Here is a 16,081-nt window from a genome sequence, read left to right as displayed (position 1 = left end):
GACACCACAGATCTTGTGGGGCCCGGGGGACGCCCCAGCTCTCAGCACTCGCCCTTGTGTCTGTGGCTTCCCCGCTTTCACCTGGGAAGGCCCCAGCAGTGCCGAGCTGAAAGAACCGTCAGGACTCTTCCAGTTACGTCTGAGTTCGCTTGGGCTGCTGTAACAAAGCGCCCCAGAACGGGTGGCTTATAAACAGCAGAAATTTCTTTCTCCCGGTTCTGGAGGCTGGACGTTCGAGATCAGGGCCAGCAAGACCACATTCTGGGGAGGGCCCGCTTCTGGGTTGCAGACGGCGGGCTCCTCGCTGCGTCTTCACGGGGCAGAACAGAACTCTGTGGGCCCCTTTTATTTATTTATTTTTAATTTTTAAAAGAAATTTTAATATATTTTATTGATTTTTTTTTTTTTTTTTTTTTTTTTTTTTACAGAGAGGAAGAGAGAGGGATAGAGAGTTAGAAACATCGATGAGAGAGAATCATCGGTCAGCTGCCTCTTGCACACCCTCCTCTGGGAACGTGCCCGCAACCAAGGTGCATGCCCTTGACTGGAATTGAACCTGGGACCTTTCAGTCTGCAGGCTGATGCTCTATCCACTGAACCAAACTGGTTTTGGCTGTGGGCCCTTTTATAAGGGCACCAATCCCATTCGTGAGGGCTCCACTCTGATGACCTGCTCGCCTGCAGAAGCCCTACTTCCTAACGTCATATTGGGGCTTAGGGAGCATGTACGTTCGGAACAAAACAAATGACAAGTGGCAGAAACTCAGTTCAGGCTGGCTTCAGGGACAATGTATTCTCAAAGAGGAGAGTGCCTGGCGGCTTCAGCTCCAGCCTTTGCCCTGTCTCTCCACCTCTCCGCTCTGCTTTTCTCTCTGTGCCCTCTTTCCCAAGCCATTGGTGCCCCAGGAGTGCCACAGGCGAGAAGGCTTAGCTCCATCGGGTGGAAAGAGCCCTCCTGCCCAAAAGGGCCACCTTCCAAACCCCCTGGACCAATCACCCGAGCTGAGGGAATGCCGTCAGCAGCCCACGCCCATGGGTGGCGATGGGGGTGGTTTGGGCGGAGAAATGGGGCTCTGTGCCCAGACCCAAGGAAGGGAGCAGCAAACAGAGGGGGTTCTGGGCAGCCAGCAACACCCAGAGGCTCCCACCCCAGATCTGTGTGAAACGTCCCCAGACCACGGGCGTGGCACAGGCTTTGGACTGCTGTCACCCAATAGTGTCTTCTAGTCTTAACCCCCAGAGGAAATGCCTTTCCCTTACGTAACCTCTGCTCTCTTTCTCCTTTCCAGGGGCCTCTGGGTCTGGATGGAAAGCCAGTAAGTGATGACAGGGCTGTTGGAGGTGGTCCTGGGATGGGTGTTCCTGGGATGGGTGGCCTGGGGTGATGGGCACAGTGGGGTTGGGAGTGACCATGGAGTGCCAGAGAGAAAGAACCACTGAGAACCTGGCTCAGCGCACAGAGAAGCTATTTGGGCATCAAACTTAAGTTCAAGTTCAGCTCCCCCATCTGCTGACTGTGCAACCTTGGGGAGGCCTCTTCACCTCCCCAGCCTGAGGCTTCTCACCTCTCAGAGAGGCTCGCTAACCCTCGCCGCTGTGATGGCGATGTGAAGGACTGCAGACAGCACTGTCCCTGCCTCTGGTCAGCCATCAAAGCTTACAAGCCCCTCCCAGCAGGCCCCAGGCACAGAGATCCCCAGGCAGGCTCAGTCCTTTCGTGGCGGGCCTGAGACTGAGGAGTTCGCAACACCTGGGTCAGGCGCCTGCGGTCCACAGGCGTCCTCAGCAGGACTAATGAGATGTACAGGTGACAACATAGTTAAATAAATAAGTGGATGGGTGATAGACAGAAGAACAGCCAAAGTAGGTAATGAATCGATGATTGCACAAATAGTTGGGTGCATGGAAGGATAGGGTGGGTGGGTAAATGCATGATGGTTGAACAGACAAGTGAAGAAACGAATGAACGGACAAATAATTGAATAGCTGATTCATCCTGTGTGCATTATTGAAGGATGGAGGAAAGAACCTGGGTGGACGAATTCTTGAATGAATGAACAGCAAATCCACTCCCGGCTGAAGGGATAGTGGGCAGTTTGGGGAGGGATGAAGGCCAGTGAGCTAGTCAGTCCCTAACCAACGGTGCCAGCCCTCACCCCAGGGACACTGAGCCCCACAGGGTGCCTTGTGGCTCGGCCTTCCTAGAAGGCCTGGTGACTTGGCAGGACCGAAAGAAAGACCTTCCCCTGGAGCCAGAGGGTGAAGGCAGCCGCCGTGGCCTGCCTGGAGCCCCTCACACGCACCTACCCCAGGCTCCACGATCAGCGGCTCCTGACGGGCACCCAGCACGACGGGGGCTGAGCAGAGAGGGCTCCGCTCTCTGGGGGGAATGACTAGTGTTTGTGCCTCTGTCCAGAGAGGATGCAGTGGCCTCCAGTCCCCGTGTCCCTCATGCTGAGGGCTGAGATGTGCTGGTTCCTGGGGGTCAGCACAGGCAGCCTCCTTAAGGACTGACAGTCTTGTGTGTTTTTCCACTCGGCCGCCCCCAGCTCTGCTCAGCCTCACGGGCCCTTCTGTACGCAAAGCCTTAGGGAAGCCGGCGGGGCCAGCCTCGCTTTCCTCACTCACTGCTGTTCTTTCTCCACTTCCTTCTCCAGGGACTTCCAGGCCCCAAGGGAGAAAAGGTAAGTGATGCTGGAGGCTGTGGAGACACAGAGGCTGAGGGAGGATGCCAGACACCTGTCTCCAAACCCCAGTTCCAGAGTGTGACCGTGGCCCCGTCACAGCCCCTCCTGGGGCCTCAGTTTCCCCATCTATAAAGTGGGCAGGTAGTGCCTACTTCCGGAATGGCTATAAGGCTCACATTTGACCATTTAAAGTGCCCGGAAGGTTAAATCTGAGTTCTCCAGACACCACAGAATAACAAAGCTCAAAGCAGTCGGCCCAGTCCTTAATCCTGAAGGGGCGGTGCCAGGAAAGCCTAGGGGGTTGGACAGTGACTGTGGATGGCACTCTTTGTGGGGGGGGGACACCCCCGCCAGGAAAACAGATGGCAGATCTGTCCCGGGGTCCTCACAGCCCCGTACCAGAAGGACTTCCTGGCATTGGGTGCTACCTGTCCCAGCCACAGCCCGAAAGAGCGCCGAGAGGAAATGTGTGTGTCCCGGGGCCGACTGGGCACCTCCAGGGAAGAGCTTGGCTGGACCACACCCACACCCCAACTCCACGGGGGGTCACTTAGTTTCCGCCATCAGAGCTGACTGTTCCGTGGCTCAGGGATTCCAAGAGGGCACAGTGGGAGTGGCCTGTCCCTGTTCCGCCATGTCTAGGGCTGGTGATAGGTAGCAGACCACCCTGGAATCTGCTCGTGGTGTGACCTTGGGCAGACTCCTTAGCCCCTCTGTGCCTTCATTTCCTCGTTGGAAATGGGGGGGGGGGGGGGGGGGGAGAGAGCCTGCATGTGATTTTTGGTAGAGGGATGAGACCATGTACAATACATGTCATTCTGAGCACAGAGCTGGGCGTATGTAAAGTCATCAAGGTGGTGACACATCTCCCTGTTTTTTGTTCCCAGGGTGCACCAGGAGACTTTGGACCCCGGGTAAGACCCCCTCCCCCACATACACAGTTGGTTTTATATTATAAATAGAGGCTCAGTGCACAAATTCATGCACAGGCAGGGTCCCTCAGCCTGGCCCAGACTGATCGGAGCTGATCGGGGTCGGGGAGGGGGAGGGGCCAAGGGAGGTTGGCCAGCTGAGGGAGTGCAGTGACCACCAGGGGGCAGCTCTTGTGTTGAGCACCTGCCCCCTGGTGGTCAGTGCACATCATGGCGACCAACCAACCAGTCGTTTGGCTGTTCAGTCACTTAGGATTTTAGATAGATAGGTAGGTAGGTATTATAGATAGATAGATAGATAGATAGATAGATAGATAGATAGATAGATAGATAGATAGAGCACGCCCTACAGCTTATCACAGAAGGTGAGTGAGCAGCCCCTCTCCTGCCCACAGTATATTCTGCTTTAGGATTTCACTGAACTGGCCGCTGGTCTGGCACAGATGGGAAGTCTCATACCACGTATCACTGAGGGTGGGCAGGCAGGGGGCCAGCACTGGTCTCAGACCAGGGACAGACCTTCCTGAGGACAGCCAGCACCCTGGAAGAGGAAGACTGCAGGGTCAGCAGCCCTGAACCCACGCTCAGCTCTGCCACTTACCGCCAAGTGACCCTGAGCACATCACTTTGCCCTCCGAGGCTCCGTTTCTCTAACTGTGAGTGGGGGTGACAGCCTCTACCCCCAATCTTCACTGTGGTGAAGATTCAATGCAATCATAAAAGTAGGTGCCCAGCACCCCACATGGAACAGTAGACGGGAGCCTCAGCCAGACCACCTTGGCCCTCCGTGGCCCCGGGCCCCAGGACTCAGAAGTGCCTCAGGCAGGAGCCGGGGTTTCCTCAGCAGAGGCTGAAGCAAAGGGGAGACCAGGCGGGCTGGGCCTGCAAAAGGAGGTCTTGGCGGAGGGTCACTTAGTGGCCCTCTCCGCCTTTGCCACAGCCCGGGCAGACAGCGGCCGCAGCCTCACCGCAGAGGCGAGAGGCGGGCATCAGCCGCCCGGAGAAAGGCAGGAACGTGGCGTGTTCACAGTTGTGTTTAAGAAGGTTGCGGGGTGGAGATTGTAGCCGATGGCCCGGCACCCACAGCAAGCAGCTGCCTGGGCGGGAGGTGGGCCTGGCTCGGAGGCAGGCGCTGTGCGTGGGGGGTGAAAGGAGAGGGGGCTGCCTGCAGAGAGCGGGCTGGGTTTTGCAGGCCCAGGCGGGCTGGGCTGGGTCCCTGTCCCAGCTCTGCATCCTCATGGCTCTGAGGGTGGTTGTGAGTCCAGAGCAGGGACCAGGGCCGGCCAGGCTGTTTCCCTAGAGATCCAGCTGTTCTGGGCTGAGACTTTGATAGGAGGCCAGAGGCAGGGCCACAGAAAGCTGGTGAGACGTCCCTGCAGCCAAATAAAGGACGCCTCTGAGCTGGCTGGCTGCTGAAAAACGCCTTCTGCTCACTTTTTGTGGGATGTAGAAGCTGATTTTCCCACCCCTCAGCAGACAGAAGTCCCCCAGCCCTGGCGTAGCTGCCGAGCAGACCTCCCCAAGCTCCACCCCGCTTCGTGGGTAAAAGCCCCTGTGAAACACCTCCACCCTGAGACTCACTCAAACCACAGGTCACCATCTCTCATGCCCCCTGGCTGCTGGGTCTCTCCCGTTGCAAGAGGGGCCGGGGGGCCTGGAGGGGAGGCAGCTGTTGGCTGGGAGCTGGGCTTCCTCCAGCGGCCTCTCGAGAACATTTTGAGAAGCAGGAAGCCAGGACTGCCAGGCCCGTGAAGAGCCGTACACAGCATCACCGCCCCTGCATCCTAATGGTCCCACCTGTCACAGGGCTCGCTCGGCGTCCGTGGGGGACGGGGAGAAACAGGCCCCAGCTCTTGGGAAGTAGCACGGTCACACTGGAGAGGACGCTGTGGGACGGAGGGAGCGTAGCAGCCCCTGTGAGGGTGGGCTCCACCCCTTTACCGTCCCTCCACCCCCACCCCCAATCACAGGCGCCTTCTGTGGCTGCAGAGGTGGCTTTGCCTCCAGAAATAGCTCTGTGGTTTTCCAAATCACCCTCCTGCCTTTCTGACCACACGACCTGTTTGCTGTAGATGGTTTTCCCACGGCTCCACCCGGGCTTTATAAGTAGAGACCATCACATGTACAGTCGCCGCATCCTCAAGGTAGACTGGACGAGGGGCCTGTCTGGGCTGCTGGCTTGCGTGTTCCCCTCGACGACTCACCACACCCCCAGGGTGAGACCTCAGCCGTCCGATCCCGGCGGGAGGAGGGGGGGGGGAGGCAGCGGGCAGCCTCATGTCCCAAGCAACGCAGGGGAAGAACCTCAGAGCCTCTCCGGCCTGCTCAGTGTCTGAGCCCACTCTCCGCCTCAGTAAGTGTGTCCAGGCCCGTGTGCCCAGCACGCACCCTGGAGCTGGAGTCCGATCCTGTTGGTCGGGACCTGGTGGATCTCCACGTTGGACCTTGAGAGCTTCCGCTAAGGCCCAGGGGTCCTCAAACTTTTTAAAGTGGGGGCCAGATCACGGTCCCTCAGAGAGCTGGAGGGCCGGACTATATGAACTACTAATTCCTACTGTAACACCTCGGCTGCGCTCACTGCCCAAAAAACCTGGCGGGCCGGATCAGACTCCTCTGCGGGCCACATGTGGCCCGCGGGCCATAGTTTGAAGACGCCTGCAAGCTTTTCACTGGGAAAGCCAGTGAGTGAGGTCTTAGGTGCAGCTGCTGGAGAGGTGAGCTCGTTCCTATCACGGAGCTCGTGGTGAACAGAGAGACCTCTGCCTCGATGGCCTTTCCTGGCCCCGTCACCCTGGTTAAATGGTCACCCTCTGGCGCTGGCCCCCAGATGGTAAAACAGGACAGGAGCGGTGCCTGGACAGATGACTGGATGAGAGAGCCCCAGGATGCCCTCATACAGCAGGGTCCACTCCACAGAGGCCTGGCTACGGAAAGGTTAGGCACTGCCGGCACTGTGAGGCGGGTGTATCCCACTCCTGTGCCAGCGCCGGGCAGCGGGCAGTGCCGGTGGCCTGTGGTCTTCCCTCCTTGCAGGGGGGCCGCCGGTGAGGGCTCTGGCTGCCTGAGGTCTGACCCAGTACTAACCTCGCTCGGCCTGAGAGTTGGGGGTTTGGTGCTGCATGAGAGAGACTGTGTGGCCCTCTGTCGCCTTTTTTTTTTTTTTTTTTAAGATAATTGTAAATTCACGTGCAGTTGTAATATGTAACACCATGTTCCCATCATCCAGTTTCCCCCAAAGGTGACTTGGGCAGCACCTAGTCTAATCTCCTACCCAGGAAGTTGATACAATCCACCAACCTTACTCAGACTTCTCCCACTCACTTGTGTGCTTACTCTTATGCATTTTAATCGCTGTTGTAGATTCGTGCAACCTCCACACAAAGACCCCTCAGGCTACTGTCTTATAGCTCTCTACCCCCATCCCTAATGCCTAGCAACCACTAATCTATGCTCCCTCTCTATTCTTTTGCTATTTCGAGAATGCAATGTAGCTGCAATCACAACGTATGTGACGTTTTGAGATTTGCTTTTTCCCTCGGCGTAATTCCCGTGAGATGCATCCCAGTGGCTGCGTGTTGGTGCTCTGTTCCTGCTTGTTTGCTGCTGAGAGTGTTCCCTGGCAGAGGTGCCCCAGTGGTTAGCCACCCGCCATTGGAGGACTTCTGGGCTCCAGTTTGGGGCCCTTGGACCCTAGGAACATCCATGTGCTGATTTTTGTGTGAACGTGAGTCTTCACTTCTCTGGGACAAATGCCCAAGAGCACACCTCTGTCACCGAATGAAGTGGGAGTGGTCCAGCCGAGGTCTCTCAGGAGGCCTGCAATCCCCTTTCTGGAGGAAGGGGCTGGCCGGGCACAGGTGCCTTCTCTCACACCCACTGGGTGTCATCTCTCACCTAAACTCCACAGGTGAGGAGATGGCACACTCCTTGGAGTGTAAATAGAAGTCCCTTTTGGGCCAAAGCCGGTTTGGTTCAGTGGTAGAGCGTCGTCTGCGGACTGAAAGGTCCCAATTCGATTCCGGTCAAGGGCATGTATGTTGGTTGCGGGCACATCCCCGGTGGGGGGTGTGCAGGAGGCAGCTGGTCGATGTTTCTCTCTCATCGACGTTTCTAGCTCTTTATCTCTCTCTCCCTTCCTCTCTGTAAAAAATCAATAAAATGTATTTTTTTTAATTAAAAAAAAAAAAAAGTCCCTGTTGGGCCAAAACCAGTTTGGCTCAGTGGATAGAGCGTCGGTCTGTGGACTGAAAGGTCCCAGGTTCTATTCCAGTCAAGGGCATGTATCTTGGTTGCGGGCACATCCCCGGTGGGGGGGGTGCAGGAGGCAGCTGGTCGATGTTCCTCTCTCATCGATGTTTCTAACTCTCTTATCTCTCTCCTTTCCTCTCCGCAAAAAAAAACAATAAAATATATTTTTTTTAAAAAGCCCTGTTGGCCCCTTAAGCTGAGCTTTAGGGACCTGTCCCTTCGTGTGGCCACCAAAACGTGGCAACGGGCCTAACAACAAAGCCCTTTTCTCCGAGCCTGTTAAGGGCTGGGAAAGGGAAGGCATTGGGCTGTCCACCTAAGGGGCCTCTCTCTACAGACTAGGACCCCTTCCCTCCCCTCAGAGTCATGCCAGCCGCATCTCTTTCAGGGCGACCAAGGGCAAGATGGGGCTGCTGGGCCTCCTGGGCCCCCGGGGCCTCCCGGGGCTCGGGGCCCTCCTGGCGACACTGGGAAAGATGGACCCCGAGGAGCACCAGGCCCAGCGGTAAGAGGACATGGAGCTGGACCACCAGGCCCTGGTCCTGCACCAAAGCCCCAATCCCTGATCCCAGACCCAGCCCAACCCCAGCCCTATCCCCAGTTCAGACCGAAACCCACCCCTAACTCTACCACCAACCCAGACCCTTACACCAAAACTAGCTGGGTTCCCAGCTAAGTTAAGATCTTGACCCCAAACTCATTCCCAAATTCTAATCCATATCCCAATCAGACTATCATCAGACCCTAACTCTCACCTTTACAGACTCCGACCCTGATTCCAGATCCAACTCTTACCCCTACACTCTAACCCCGAATAGTCCCATAGACCCTAACTCGGATCTTGGTTGCAATCTCAGTTTAATCTGACCCTGACCCCTGTATGTAGATCTTTCTCTGCAGATCTTTTCCAACCTCTATTTCTTCCTCTCTCTTTCTCCCCGCACCCCCACCCCCAGTACTAACTAGTTAGCCTCGGTCATCTTCCCATGGTCTTCACCAAACCCCGGAGGGCAGACCTCACCTACCTGCTACCCTGTCCCTAACCCAGGGACTGAAACTTCTCCAACGTGAAGCCAGCACCTCCACCCACCTGCCACCAGGATGCCCTCTCAGGGCAGCTACTCACCTGGCTCATCCAGTCCTTGTCCCACTGGGCACATAACTCCCTGAGCCTAAACGTCCTCACCTGTGAAGGGAGGACAATGACCCCTACTTGTCAGGTTTAGTGAGGCTGACGTGAGCAAATACGATTGGAGCCTAGGCCCGGGTCCGGCAGGAGCTGTGGGCTCGGCTAACCTGCATCCCCTCATCTCTCTCCGTGTGTCCTCAGGGTCCCAAAGGAGAGGCTGGACAAGACGGTGAGACGGTCAGTACCCAGAGCATTTCCAAGGCCTGAGCGGCTCCTCTTACACACACACACACACACACACACACACACTGAGGTTGTGTGTGCGGCTGTACGTGTGCGTACTCCCGGGCTCTTGCCCGCACCAGCAGTGGGAAGGGATGGCCAGGTCTCCAGCCCAGCAGAGTCCTCACAGCCCTGCATCCCTGGGAGGGGGCCTGCAGTCTGTTGGTCGCTGCTTGAGATCTGATGAGAAGCTGCCCAAGACCGGAAGCAGTGACAGCCCTGCCTGCTCCTCCCTGGGACACGGTGTCATCCTTTGTCAAATGAGAGTGATGAGGACAGATAGGAGCAACCTCCAGCATCCCCTTTAACACCTTCTCTCATTCCAGGGCCCAAAGGGACCTCCAGGGCCCAAGGTAAGTGTTCCTCAGTCCCTGTCCCCACGCCCAGGCAGCAGGGTTAGGAGACAGAGTTCTGTGACCTTGGGCAAGTTACTGCATCTCTCTCTGGGCCTCAGTTTACTCATCTGTTAAATGGGGGCATGATAAGCCTTTTCTGCCTTACCTTCACACCAGGTTGTAAGGATCAACTAATGAAGCACATTAGCTTTCAAAGTTCTCTCAGATGTCAGCTCAGTGCTTGCTGGGTGGGAAGGCAGGCTCTGGTCCTCCCTGAAGGAGCTGGAATCTCTGAGCTGAGCAGGAGGAAAGGGCTCCATTTAGTGAGCACATGCTGCGAGCCAGGGGCTTTTCGTGCATCCTCTGTCATCGAGCAGTGACCCTCCGAGGCTGGGGGCATCTGAGGCTGGGGGCCTCATACTTCCACTTTCAAGAGCAGGGACTTGCCTGAGGGCATTCGGCTTGGAAGGGACTGAGTCCGGAGTGGAGTCCGGGACTGTCAGCCCCGCACCCATGTGCTCCTCTCCGGGGGGCTGGGCCCTCTGGACTGCGCTGGGCGTGGCTCAGGGGCCCCTTCTCCAGAGGAGCAGGAGCCCAATGTCTCTGACCTTTGTCTTGCACCCCCGCTGTCTGCCCTCAGGGTGAGCCCGGCATTCCTGGAAAGAAGGTGAGGGGGTCTGAGGAGGGGCTTCTGGGGGGGGAGTGGGCTGGAGAGAAGGGCAGGGGCTGGCACGGGGTGGAAATGGGAGCCCCCATAAAGAAGGTGCCCTGCTCCTCGGCAGACCTGACCCCTCACTGTGGGTATGTGTCTGAAGCCAGAATCTCATTTGTTCATTCATTCGCTCATTCGCTCCTTTCCTCAAACATCACATTTTCCCCGCCTCAGGGTGCAGCACAGTGTTCTTAAGCTGTAGTCCCAAGAGCATCATTGGGGGCTTGTTTCACAAGCATTTCAGGGCCCACCCCAGACCCCCCAAAACAGTCGCTGGGGGTGGGCCGTGCTCTGTCCAAGCAGCCGCAGGTGATCCTGGTGTGCGCTCAAGCCTGTAGCCTCTGACCCAGCGAGACCTTCTCCCACCTCTTCCACGCTGGCCTCCCCCTCCTGCAGGTCTCAGCAAAGCTGCCTCTCCTCTGAGAAACTGCCCCTGCCACCTCCTGAAGCACACCCTCCCCGAGTCCCTTTCCACCCTGCCGTCCCCCTCAGTGCTCCGCCTGGCCCTTCTGTTTCCTGTCCCGCTGCAACGTATTCCTCTGGAGATTTCCTTGCCCTCGGCCTCCTCTGACCCCCCGAGCAGGGACCTTGTCTCCTGGCCCGCAGAAAGTGCCCACAAGGTCGTTCAAATTCCTCCCCTTCACCTGACCCCCATTTCTTCTGCACACACCTGCCGAGGCCATTCTGGGCTGGCCCTGGGCTGTTGAGAGCCGGGGACAGGGGTCGATCTGACCCCACCCCTGCATAGAGGGGCGAGGAGGGGAGGGAGAAGCTGCCCGTCCCGGTATAACCAGTGTTGGTGACGGGAGTGGACAGCTGTGCTGGGGAGGACCGAGGGGTGTTGCCGGTGTGTCCAGGTCTGAGGCTGCAGCCTCCACCACTCTCTCCTCAGGGGGATGACGGGACGCCGAGCCAACCAGGGCTCCCTGGACCTCCGGGGCCCAAGGTAGGTACCAGTGCCTCCCCCAGAGCTCCTCCTGCCGCCCGTCTTGCATGGTTTCGTCTCCTTGGCAAAGCCCCTCCCGGTCCTGGTGGGCACAGGCTGATGCCCAGGACGGGCCACAGAGGGGCAGCAGGAAGGCCCTGGGCCCACACGTCAACGGGGCTGGCACCTCACAGGCTCTCTCCCCTCACACCCTGAAGTCCTCTGGTTCCCATCTCCGGTGCCCCACTCCCTGCCCTGTCCCCAGGCCGGGAACTGATGTCATCCTGGCTCCCCAACCTCTCTTGACAGCCACCCAATCCTGGCCAGCCTGCCTCCATAATGTCTCCGGCAGCCCTGCTTCCTTCCACTGTCCATGTCTCTGTTGCAGGGCGAGCCGGGGAGCGTGGGGCCACGGGGAGAGAAGGGCGTGGACGGAGTCCCGGGGACAAAGGTGACTTAGCAGCCCGCGGCGTCGGCTTCTGCGGCCCCTTCAGAGGAGATGTGGTTCACCTCCAACTGGCCTTTTTACGTTGGGAATCCCTGTGTGTGTGTGGGGGGGGGGGGGGGAGGGGGGAGCTGCATCCTCAGGTCTTGGATCTCGAGTCTCATTGGACTGGCAACCAGAGACTGATCTGAGCTGGGGGGAGGGCGGGGGGGGGGAGGGGGCGGCGAGCGGCAATAGGCCTGGGGGAGCTATGAGGCTAAGGCACCATGTAATGTAGCCTTGGGCTCCTGGGCCGCGGTGGCCTATCTCTGGGGTCAAAGGGTTCCGCAGTCACACACGTGAGGGCCTGCGCCCGTGGGGAGAGGGGACGGGAGGCGGTGGGGAGCCTTTGGCCTGGCTGTGTGCACCTGGCTGCAACCGCATCGTCTCCACAGGGCGAGCCCGGCCTGCGAGGAGCCGACGGAGCCTCCGGGCTGCGGGTAAGCACTCCTCTCCTCCAGCCACCCACAGAGGGCCCAGGGGCCTGGCACTTTCATATATATTTTATTCCAGAGAGGAAAGGAGAGGGAGAGAGAGACAGAAACATCAGTGAGAGAGGATCACTGATTGGCTGCCTCCTACTGGGATGGAGCCCACAACCCGGGCATGTGCCCTTGATTGGAATTGCACCCGGGACCCTTCAGTCTTCAGGCTGACGCTCTATCCACTGAGCCAAACCCGCTGGGGCGGGGCCTGTCACTTTAAAGGTCCCTGTCACCCAAGGCCCCAGAGGAGCAGCGAGGCTCCAGAAACGGAGTCTTTTTTTATATTAATTCATTTGTGATTTTTTTTTTCCATTTTTAATCTCATAGTACACGCTTTCGGTAAAATGTTCAAATGTGGATGTGACAGGACACATCCCCTCTTGTTCCTCCCTCCCAGGTGCGCGCTCGCCCTTCGAGAGCCTTTTTCTTGCCGTATGCAAACACAGACCCGCACCTGTCACACACGGCGTTGGCCCTGCCCCTGTGGGGGTCCTGGCCTTTCAGCTCATTCCTGTCACCAGGAAGCACAGCGACTCCCGCTGGCCTCCTGGGGCCAAAGCCTGTGGGCACACCTTAGGCTGGCACCCTGCTCCTGCTCTGTGGCCGGAGCAGGCACATCCCCGGAGCGCCTGGAGGCAGGTGTCCCCCTCCAGAAACCAGGTCTCCACTCGCAGCCGGAGCCTGCAGGTGGCCGGGGACGGGAGTAAGCTCACTGTGTGGAAAGTCAGTGTGAACTACAGTTCCACGCGGGTCTTGATCATGACCAGGCAGCCAGCAGGGGGCCCCCACCTGGGTCTCTCCGCCCAGGGCACGGGGCTGGCACCGGCCTGAGCCAGCGTGTTCGTGGCCGCTCGCTCTCCTCCAAGCAGAGCGGTGCCCGGGAGGAGAGGGGAGGTGCAGAGGGGGGGACAGGGCCAGCAGCCACGCGCTCACCACGTGGACACCTGCAAGTGGAGACGCAGGCCCGTGGCCACAGGCTTGGGTGGGCCTGTGCTCCTACTGGGAACGAATGGGCTTGTGGGTGCCCGGGTGTGGACAGCCTCCGCCAGAGGCTGGGAAACAAGGCACAGGCCTGCACGGCATCTTGGAGGGTTTGGGTGTCTTTGTTTGTGTCTATTTGTTTGACAACATTTAAAAACCTGCACAGCATCACCTCACATTAGGCTTTCCGCTTTCCCTCGAGAATTCAGGGCTGGGCCTCCGTTCGTTCCCCCGTGAAAGCCGAGTGCGGCCACCCCCAATCCGGCCGGGCTTGCTCTGCAGTTGGCCCCAGGCCCCCTTTCCCTCCAGGTGCCTGCCCGGCTCCTACCCTGTGTTGTCAGTGAGCCTGGGTGCCAGCGCAGAGAATGCCAGGGGACCCGACCTGGGGACCAGCCCTGCTGGGCCCCCAGGTTGCAGCCGAGCTGGGGCCAGCACTGCATGTGGCCCCAGGTCCTGGGTTCCTGGGGTGACATGCACAGGCGACTGCCACTGCCCCCGCCAACGGAGCTCCTCCCTGAAACCTCCCTCCTCTTCCCGCCTCAGGGTCCCCCCGGCCTCAAGGGTGAGCAAGGAGACACAGTGGTGATTGACTACGACGGCAGGATCCTGGATGCCCTGAAGGTAGCGTTCCTGGTGGGCCGCATGCGCCTTGCTGTCCATTCCCTAAGGGAATAGCCACTCCCTCTCCGCATTCATCCACACTCTGTACGCAGGGGCCCCAACTTCACCAGGTGCTGTGAGAGGGCTGCTGTGATGTGGCTCATGGGGCCCCGAGCTTCCTTGGGGTCAAAACAACAAGGGGCAGAGGCAGGGGCAGAGCATTTCCTGTGTCCTACCCCAGCAAGGCCTCCTGGGACCTTCCCTGGGAGCTCAGGCTAGAGGGCCCGGTCTCCTAATGACCATTGGCAGGGGATGAGAGTGGCCAGGCCTGCCCCAGAGCCTCGCTTGGGAGATGGAGCCTGTGAGCCCTGCCCAGCAAACCTGGGGGCCATAACCAGTGGAAGAGAGGTTGAGTGCCAGGGGAAGGAGCTAGGGGGGTGAGGGAAAGACGGCCATCAGAGACCAGACTGATGGTTCAATTCCAGTTATTTCCCACAGGCCTCAGAGAAGTACCAGCTGATGGTAACTGTGGCTCCCCAGGCCCGCATGGTGTGGTGTGTGGTGTGGTGTGGTGTGGTGTGTCCCAAGGGCGTGTACATGCATGGTGTGTCCCAGGCTGGCTAGGAGCTGCATGGGAGAAGTCCTGTGAGCACAGGGAGGCAGGGTGCCAGGCTGGGAGGATGCTCCATTGGATGGGCAGCAGGAAGCCATAGCTGATGCTCTGAGCAGAGAGGCAATGCTAACAACCACGTCTTGGGGGATGGCGTGGCAGGTGAACAAAGTGGGTGTGGGGACAGCTGGAGGCAGGCAGGCCACCGGGAAGGTAGGTGCTGAGCTGGGCCTAGAGGAAGGTGGTGGGTGGACGGAAGGAAGGTGTAAGACAGGACATCTCCATGGAGCCTCTAACCGGAAGGGAGGAGATTGGTGAGAGGAGGTGGAGGACTGGAACTCGGGGAGCTGAGGGGCTGGATGGGGTGCAGCCTTTCGGAGGGGACCTGAGTTTGGAGGGCGATGATGAGACTCAGTGAGCAGGCAGCCTTCTGGAGGCCTCGGTCAAGATAGCAGCTTGGGACTCAGGTCAGACCTAGAGACTGAAGGTGCCATCTCTTACCTGTGTGACCCAGGAACTCCCCGTGGCAGGAGACAACAGGCGACAGAGCGGATGGTCAGAGAGTCACAGGAGAAGTAGAGAAGGCAGTGCTGGCCACTGTTGGGGATACAGTTTGGGGCTGGCATTGAGTGACAGCTTCAGAGGCAATGGGGAGCCACTGCAGGATCTGGAGCAGGGCAGTGTTGAGAAGAAATTAATTTTGGGGAAACAAGCTCTGAGGGCAGAGGGACTCTGGACTCTCCATGGCAGTGGCACTGTGATATCCTGACGCTTGGTGCCTCCTCCCAGGACTCCAAGACCTGGGGCCTGGCCTGGCTGGGTGGGAATCAGCTGCGGAAGGTCCTGACCCTGCCATAACCCAGCTGAACAGAGACAGGCCCCCCGGGGGGAGGGGGGCACCAGCAGTGAGGGGGAGGCCCCGCTTCACACTGACCAGCCTGTCTTTTGCACACAGGGTCCTCCCGGCCCGCCGGGGCCTCCCGGAATCCCCGGAGCCAAGGTCAGTGCACATGCAGCTGGGTGGCCCCTCACGCCCGTAGTCTCCAGAGCCCACCTGCCCCTCTGCTTGTGGCCCCATGATCCAGCCTGGCCTCTAGAGGCTCGGAGAAAGGGGCTGCTTCCTAGCCAAGCAGGGCGCCTTCTCCCAGGCCCTAGTTACCCCGCACTCTGGGGAGTTTGATTCACATGAGGAAGCCCGTACATTGGCCCCTCGTGACGTCACGCAGTCCCGTAGATAACGTGGTCCTTCCTGTGGCCTGTGTGCATCGTTACACCCTGCCCACCTGGCCCAGGAGAAAGAGCCCAGACCGTGAAATCAGACAGGCCCGGTTCCGCCCTGGTCCCTGGGCTGTGGGGCCTGGAGCAAGTCATGTAACCCTTGGGGCCTCCGCTTCCAAAATGTAACCTACAGCCTGGGCTCCGTCTGCCTGTAGGGGCTGAGGGCATGGAGGCGTGGAGGCGGCCGGCTCCTGGCACCGTGCCTTCCTGGAGTTCTAACTGCAGGGACTTGACCAGACTGGTTGGGGGCGGCCGCCTAGCCACAGATCCCTCTTGGGGGCCATGGGACACTGTAACCCTCTTGCTGTCTGTTCCCTTCCAGGGTGAGCTCGGATTGCCTGGTGCCCCCGGAATCGATGGAGAGAAGGTCTCTGAGCCTTTCATTTTCTTGGT

The 16,081-nt window shown here is 58.8% G+C and overlaps 1 protein-coding gene across 8 annotated transcripts in view; it reads left to right on the top strand.

Moving 5' to 3' along the window:
* COL23A1 (collagen type XXIII alpha 1 chain) overlaps positions 1-16,081 on the top strand; it is a 238,178-nt gene that overhangs the window by 213,327 nt on the left and 8,770 nt on the right. For 3 of the 8 annotated variants that reach the window (XM_036424473.2, XM_036424469.2, XM_036424467.2), the window contains 13 exons: positions 1,290-1,316; positions 2,658-2,684; positions 3,575-3,601; positions 8,256-8,372; positions 9,198-9,233; positions 9,605-9,631; positions 10,254-10,280; positions 11,218-11,271; positions 11,639-11,701; positions 12,130-12,174; positions 13,744-13,821; positions 15,366-15,410; positions 16,011-16,055. In XM_036424473.2, coding sequence (XP_036280366.1) covers positions 1,290-1,316; positions 2,658-2,684; positions 3,575-3,601; positions 8,256-8,372; positions 9,198-9,233; positions 9,605-9,631; positions 10,254-10,280; positions 11,218-11,271; positions 11,639-11,701; positions 12,130-12,174; positions 13,744-13,821; positions 15,366-15,410; positions 16,011-16,055 — 618 coding nt within the window. Of the gene's footprint in view, positions 1-1,289; positions 1,317-2,657; positions 2,685-3,574; positions 3,602-5,691; positions 5,764-8,255; positions 8,373-9,197; positions 9,234-9,604; positions 9,632-10,253; positions 10,281-11,217; positions 11,272-11,638; positions 11,702-12,129; positions 12,175-13,743; positions 13,822-15,365; positions 15,411-16,010; positions 16,056-16,081 lie in introns of all 8 variants that reach the window. The other 5 variants (XM_036424472.2, XM_036424466.2, XM_036424471.2 and 2 more) reach the window with 3 other exon arrangements.

This window comes from Pipistrellus kuhlii, unplaced genomic scaffold, assembly GCF_014108245.1.
Source record: "Pipistrellus kuhlii isolate mPipKuh1 unplaced genomic scaffold, mPipKuh1.p scaffold_m20_p_8, whole genome shotgun sequence".
Taxonomy (NCBI): domain Eukaryota; kingdom Metazoa; phylum Chordata; class Mammalia; order Chiroptera; family Vespertilionidae; genus Pipistrellus; species Pipistrellus kuhlii.
The sequence above is the reverse complement of the archived record's forward strand: the minus strand, read 5'-3'. Positions and strand labels throughout refer to the sequence as shown.